We start from the raw sequence: 7,928 nt of genomic DNA on the forward strand, positions 1-7,928 counted from the left end.
TTATAATGAAATGACCCAGTAGAAGAAATACGAAATGTAAATAAAAATATATTCAGTAAATCTATTTGGACAACACCTGTTAGATAATGAAAAATGTGCTTAGAACTTTTTCAGTTCTTGCCAAGGGCTGATCTTCATTTCATCTTGCAGCATTGGAAGCAATCTTCAATCAATCAGTGTTGACCGGCTCGGTGACTTAGTGGTTAGTGCGCCCGTCTCTGAATCGGTAGGCATGAGTTCGATACCTTGTCGGCGTGTCGGGTCATACCAAAGACTTTTTAAAAATTGTACTGAATCTAATTTCTGCTTGGCACTGAGCAATGGAGTGGATTCGGGTAATAATGTACTCAGTTGCGCCTCTATACGGCTGCATTGACACTGTCTGCTTTGTAAAGCGCTGAGGAGCAACGCATTCTGCGATGGATAAAAAACTGACATTATTATTATTATCTTGATAAAGACTCTCGATCCAATCTTATACTGCCAAAAAAAATTCGTTTATGCCTTCAAGCTTCTTCCTTAATTTGAATTCTTCTGATTAGCCAAATTAACATTTCGTTTTTCTTCTACTATAAATAGTTCACCACTTTTAGGTTTATTTTATTCTGACGATAGCTCCTGAAAGGAGTCAGACGAAAACCTGCAGCTTCGAGCAATGAGCAACATTCCCAGAAAGAAAATCAATGTTAAAAACGACTGATTTGCTGTCTGGATTGTACTCGCATTTTTCAAGTTTGTACCACCAATCAACTGTGCATTTAGTCAGTGTTGTACGTTGACGCCGTCAATTTGACGGCGACAAATGACGGCGTCAACTTTTTGTTGACGCTGAGGCTAGCGCCGTCAGTTTATTTTTTAGTTGACGGAAGTGATAGCGCCGTCAACTATTTTGCCGATTTTAAGCGTCACGCGCTATACGTCATTTTTCGTTTGCATGGAAAATCTCGTTTCACAATGAGAGTTAAATTTTGTTTGACGTTTTGACTCAGACTGATAGCAATGAACAATCTTTTTGTGTGGCAGCTGTTCGTCTATCCAATTATGCAGTTTCAAGTTTGTTTATCGTATCCTAGGTTAATCTGAGTCGAGAAAAGACGAAGTCGTCTTTCGCAGCTCGAAACAGTCTCAAAAACCAAACTCGTTAGATGTCGAATACTTCCGTTTTGTGAAACCCTGGTTAAAATAGCGCTGACGCCGTCAATTTATTTCATTGACGCGTACAACATTGCATTTAGTACAATACAAGTTTTTAAGGTTTGTACAAAAAAAAAAAGACTTTCATGACATATATACTTCAATTAGGTGTTGTAATAACTTGATGTTGTGTTGCAGCGATGTGGAAGTCTTGTAGATTTGTTTCTTATAACTCAAAATGCAAACTATACTTTTTCTGATTGATAACTCCGCTTCTATGAATCAAAGATGTTACTTAGGTACAACGTTGCTGGATGTTGCAAAAGGTGCTGTAGAATCATTCATAAAACAAAGAGCTAATCGCACCGACAAGTATTTGCTTGTCACATTTGATGAAGCTCCCTATGGCATTAAAGCAGGATGGAAGGAGTGTCAAAACCATGGTGTCATTTTAAATAAACTGAAAGCGATTTCTGCTGATGGTTTGACCAGCGTTGGACAAGCACTTAAGTTGTCATTTGACATACTCAGTGTTAATAGACATTTGTCTGGCATTGACACGTACGGACAAGGAAGAAGTCCTTTTTATTTAGAACCTTCCATGATTGTTGCCATTACAGATGGAGGAAAGTTGAGTAATCGGTCTTCTGTGTTTGACGACCTTCATCTTCCAATGACGAATCCTCTTCCGGGAAGTGAACTTACCAAAGAGCCTTTTCGCTGGGATCAGCGTCTTTTTTCACTGGTTCTTCGTTTGCCAGCAAATGCTACACAAGAACCTGAACAATTAGGAAGTGTTCCAATCGACTCTTCATCAATCAGTTTGATGTGTGAGGTGACAGGAGGTCGCTCGTATTGTGTAAGAACTCACAAGACATTAATGCAATGCCTGGACTCTCTCCTCCAAAAGGTGCAGAGTGGGGTTGTTATTCATTTTGAAAGAAATGGTTCTGACAAAGACACTAAAAAGGGTTTTTCTGCTAACGTGTTCAGCGATTCTCTTGGAAAAAACTCCCCAGCTCATAATTCCCAAGAAGCAATCGATAACCATGGCAAACCAGGAGAACCACCTTCATGGCATTCTCTTCATAGAATGATATACGTGCGACCGAACGCCAAAAGTGGCTTGCCGATTGGACATTGGCCATTACCAGAGTCCTATTGCCCTGATCATAATGCCCCAACTCTTCCACCACGAAATGCTCATCCAACGCTAAGGTTTAGAAGTGATGATGCAGATCCAATCTTATTGCCGAACTTTCCATATGATAAATACGAATTGGAGCCATCTCCTTTGACCAGAGCACTTCTTGAAAAGAAGAATTCAAACTTGTGCTGGGTAGTGTATGTGGAGAACAGCGGGAAGCAAAGTCACGTGTCCCATCCATGCGGCTACCTGAAAGCAAGCACCAACTTGACTAGTGTAAATTTATTTGTCATGCCTTACAATTATCCAGTAATTCTTCCTCTGATTGACCAGCTAATAAAGCAAAAAATGAAGCCATCCATGGACTGGAGAAGAATGTTTGATGATTATTTAAAAACCGTACCTCCTTATTACATCAATCCTTTGAGAAAGTCGCTAAAACAAATAGCTGCCCCTAATTTGATATCTGATTCCTTTAACACAGGGTTGAGTTATTCTGTCACTGTGTATTTCAAAAAACTGAAAGAACAAACAAAAATAGCCGCAGACCGTTACCTAGTTGCCAGCGATGTAGCCAACAACAACAAAGGGGTGCCAGTTTTTCCCCGATACAGCTCCTTGTCTGTTACTCAGCTTCCTAATTTTCATAAACTTCTTGCTTCTCTTACCGGAGACGATGTTTCCGTTGGTAAAGTAGAAATCAACGATTTTCCTGGATTTTGCATTGGAATTCCAGACAAGAAACGGCGTTTGTTACCCAGAGAGTTCCACAATCCATTTGACATATCAAGATCTGATCTGATGCCGCAGCTCCGTCGGATGAGGCTTAATTACAAGCAGGTGTTGCAATCTTCTTTTGCCAAAGCTGTTGGATCTGCAGTTGAGCGTACATTTAGAATCAGGTTACAAGACCGCGTTGAAATACACAACCAGCCGATATCCCAAATGGGTAATTATCAGGATTACGTCAAAACTTTCCCTACTCCACTCCGTGAAGCTAATCCTGACGCCCCGAAACGGTTGCACACGTTTGGAAACCCTTTTAAACTTGCCAAAGAAAAGGGAATAATGATCGATGAAACGGAAGACTATGATGGTCCTTCGGCTTCAGCTGGGTCTGGAAGCAAGCGGAAGGCGTCAATTGACCAGGGTGGACCTCCTTACAAAAGAAAGAGATCTTCATCCAAAAGTCCTTCCAGGTTCATGTTGAAGAGGTACGACAGAAGTCAGAGCTCCCCCAAGCCGGCATCAAGTGAAGCAACTCCACCAGTAGTAAACAAAGAAAAAGAAGCTATGGTGGGTGATTCCCTATCAGAAGACGACCACTCCGAAGATTCTGGTGTCGAATTCATCAAAGAAGAATTAAATAACGATGAGCAAGATTCTTTTAAGCCAATTTTAGACGAACCAGATTCTTTTCTGTCAAGCGAAGCTGACAATGTTGAACTTAACAAAAGTGTTTCTACAAATTTTGCAAATTCCGATCTCAAGAATATTTCTATAAAAACCGACCTCATGAGAGCGATTAGAACACCCGGAAAACAAAATTCTCAGGCTCTGACACTTTTGAACAAGTTGACTGGCTCTGCTGAAGCAAAGCGAGGGGTAGTCGATGCTGTGACGTGTGAAGCGCAAAGGTTTAAGCGTCACAGTTTAATAATGTTGTTTGAAGAATTTGGTAATAACTTTTAGGGATCAAAATCATGTATTTTCCAAAGGCGTTGTATCGCGACCTTCATTTTTATCAGCAAAATGATTATGCTGGTTGGAGAGGCATCCTACAGTTAACTCATATAATTCCTGCTTTTTGAAAACTGATAAAGCTTTGGTAGTCGACAGTTCTGGTGGGTCGCACCACCCCGGGGCAGTGGAGGAGAACGCTCTCACCGCCATCCCTTCTAGCTGCGATTCCAACTGAAATGCATAGAGAGTTTTTTAAACACCTTGCTTTGTTGAACCATAGACAAACAAAACAAAGTAACATTAGCGGGTTTAACATAATGTATTACACACAAAAAAATGACATAAAAACTCGAATGTTTTCGACACGTACTTTGTTTTGAAAAATGACGAATAAGCGCCTCAAGTGTGTTGGTTTAATGTGCTAGCATTTTACCAGAAAATGTTTTGTTCATCCTATTTCCGCTGGAAAGAATCTTGCCCGTTGGTCTTCAGCTGTAACTTCACCATAAGCCAGTTGCGGTATTTCTTTTTTGACGTCATTTTGCTACGGGTAACCCTCTGCTATAATCTTTCTGTGAAAAATGTAACACGAAGTGGGATTGAAACCTGACTGCTGCTACTTCATTTCAACGTTGATAGTGACATGTTTAATTTGTAAGCCGTTTACCATGTTTTGAATGCTAACGCATGGTCTCCGTAACCCATGGTATTGCGCTATCAAACACTGAAAAAACCTTAATTTAGATTGAATCAGGTTGAAAAAAACCTTACTTTAGATTGAATCAGGTTGTTCAGATTTCTGGTCTGCACACTCGCCATACACAGACCAAGTAAAAACGTGGAAACTCTAAACCGGGTGAACCATTTGAATAGCAACTCAGTTCGTAGGACATAGTGTAGCATCGACTTGATAAAACTGTATAATTTATCATGATGCCTAATTTTGATAATTACAAAATTAAAGTAAAACCATGCAATTTACAAAAACTCTTGTTTATTTAGTGTAAAAAAGTGATCACCTTGCTCAAATTCCTTAATCGATTTTTGTTTGACTTGAGAACTTTAACTCTTGTTTTGCACAATGAACAAATTTCGTTCACAACAGTTCCAAACATCATGAAACAAAAAACGTATTCAGATGTTTGATTTAAATCTGGTAGGCTAGCCTATTTCTCATAGCTTTTGACATTTACAACCACCGTTTGTTTTCTTAGATTCATTTAATTATTTTCCTGGCAAGGACAGAGTTATGCCGAAACGTTAAGTTACAATTTGTTGGAATGATGTTATTCTACCCAATTACTGTGTTGTTCATCACATTACAGTTCTCGAAATTATAGTATTAAAGCGTGGTTCGCCATCGGTCGCACTTAATGCTTTAAACTAACCGGTTTGTCGGATAATAATAATTCTTGTTTGTAATGCGGTCCACTGGTCTGTTAAAATACAAATGTCTCAACAAAGATCACTGATTTTTAAATTAAACAATTAAACATACTAAGTTGTTACCATGACGCATATGCTAATCTTTTCTGGCAAAAGGAAAGTTGTTTTCAGCCCCTGTCTTGTTGCGCGCCTTCTGCATTTTCCAATTGGTCTCTGTATGACGAGGGAACAATCTCATTGAAAATGAGTTTACATTTTTCAACGCATTTGACATCATGACAGTGATTTCGTAGCGGAATGAAACTTCAAATAAATTTGAAATTTGTAGCTTCAAGGAAACTGCTCCTGCTGTATCAGGATTTATCAGTTCGTAGACAGAATACACCGTTTGTCAAAAATATTGATAACTTGATGCAATGTGTTAGATTTTAATGCTTTTTCCCGCCATGATCGTCAGAGCAGAAATGTACAATATATTGTGACATCTTAAACATACTCAGCACACGTAATGGTGAACAAAAAAATGTTTAGTCAAAACATAGTATCATAAGCTAGTAACTGGCGTTAAACAAAAACAAATGGCTGCAATTTCATCAACATCTCCAAAAGTCCCCACCAAATCCGATTCTCCCTTCATTCTATTAGCCGTGGCCGAGTGGTTAGCGCGTTGGGCTCGCAGTCGAGAGCCTGCATGTTCGACTCCAGTCACTCGCACTTGCTGTTGTTTCTCTGGGCAAGAAACTTTACGATAATTGCCTCTACCTAGTGATCGATTTCGAGTAATGGGTAGTACCAAATTTAAGTCATAAGTAAAGTAGACAACCGGAAACAGACATTGCTGTCGGCTGCAGCGTGGGTCAGGTGTATGTCGGAAGGCGTACACCGATGCATAGCGCTCAAGTCCGCTTTCCCGCAATGCAGGATAAAGATAAACAAACAAACAAACATGTCGAACGAAAATTCGATGAACCAGGGACAATAGCACATGTTCGATATTTTGTGATGTGGTTGGAAACAATACTCTTCTTTCTAAATGTGTGCGGACGAGACGTATTGTTTTGCCACCCCTTACACAATTTTGCAGGGAAGTCAAGGTATACAAAAAAAAATACTCCGATTTTTCTGCTTATAGGCATTTATGCATTGCTGCCATGGCCACAGAATCTGTCAACCACTGGCTTGTGAAGATTTAGAAAATGTATTACGAAATGCAACACTTACAATCAGTTGAAAAACGAACTTACATAAATAATTCTATATAACTTATTTCAAAACGAAAATGATGGGTCCGCAGACAGTAACGGCACGGTAACTAAAAGTAACGTAATCTAAGAAATTGCACTTAAAACAATGAATTAATGAAAAAAAAAACCATATTCCCATAACATAAAACAAAGGTTGCGCATTTACCTAATGATTGCGCATTTATGCAGGAAACAAAGGTTGCGCATTTATGCAGTAACTTTCCTAATGACGCAACACAGCAAACAAGTACCAATTGAAAGAGTTTTATAAACCAGCTAAGACGGGAAGACAAACTGGTGTCTTTATATTTTGAGTACGGGAAAGAATCCTCTGTAGTATTTAAATCCCCTTAACAACCACACAGTCCAGTCATAACTGAAAGTCTGTGAAGATAAAGTTAAATAATTGGACAGAGCAAAGCTTAATACACGATCTCCAATAAACAATACGCTATTGATTAATACGTGAGTTAATAAATTAGCAAAAAACATTGCTTGAGAATAATACTTTTCTAAATCATACATAAATAAATTCTATGTAAAGCTTTCTGTACTATCACAAGAAATCAAATAAATGTAGAGAAATATTCATGCATGGCAGACGCATGCATGTAGGCTTACGGCTTACTGCCTCATCTGACCGGTAACGACTAGAACATCACACAACTCAGGCGAAAGAGAAAATTGAAAAAAGAAAACTAATCGGGGGGGAAAAATGATGGTTTGCGAAAATGAGAGAATTGAAAGTACCGATTAGTTTTCTTTTTTCAATTTTCTCTTTCGCCTTAGTTGTGTGATGTTCTGGTCGTTACCCATCTGACCATGCGGACAGAACACAAAATCACATTAAAAATCGTACCAACGAATGAAGGCATTGAAATGATAAGATGATGGACATTTCAAGCTGTGTATTGATCTGATCAGCAAACAATGTTTCGTGGCAAACAATAGCAAACGTTCATCAAGACACAATGCGAGAAAACGAACGAAATGTGCTGTTCCTTAGTATCCTACCTACTACTTCATAATGTTTAACCATAGAGAAATAAAACATAGTAACTTTAGCGGGTTTAGCATACTTTATTTCACACAAAATATAACATAATTAAATAAAATAAACTCAAACGTTTTCGACACGTACGTGTGTCCTCATCAGGAATTAAATCTGCAATACATAAAATGAAAAATCGTAAGATAAATTTGACTATGCACTGTAACGACACTCTGGACTGAAAGCACAAACTGAACAAATGATACGAGAATGATTGCGAGTAAATTATGCGGTGGGAAACAGATCACGTGAGGTGTAGACTATCTGTTTCCCACCGCATAAT

At 38.8% G+C, this 7,928-nt stretch overlaps 1 protein-coding gene across 1 annotated transcript; it reads left to right on the forward strand.

The window, feature by feature from the left end:
* The first annotated feature begins 1,372 nt into the window (after positions 1-1,372).
* LOC145782726 (integrator complex subunit 6-like) lies at positions 1,373-5,718 on the forward strand. The gene has a single exon (XM_082594481.1). It carries the CDS (start codon positions 1,373-1,375, stop codon positions 3,971-3,973), a length of 2,601 nt encoding a protein of 866 aa, XP_082450607.1. The 3' UTR covers positions 3,974-5,718.
* The last annotated feature ends 2,210 nt before the right edge of the window (positions 5,719-7,928 follow it).

Source organism: Aplidium turbinatum, chromosome 14 (genome assembly GCF_918807975.1).
Source record: "Aplidium turbinatum chromosome 14, kaAplTurb1.1, whole genome shotgun sequence".
NCBI classification, from domain to species: domain Eukaryota; kingdom Metazoa; phylum Chordata; class Ascidiacea; order Aplousobranchia; family Polyclinidae; genus Aplidium; species Aplidium turbinatum.

Coding starts and splice junctions, on each gene's coding strand:
- LOC145782726 (XM_082594481.1), top strand. CDS start 1,373: ATGCAAACTATACTTTTTCTGATTGATAACTCCGCTTCTATGAATCAA.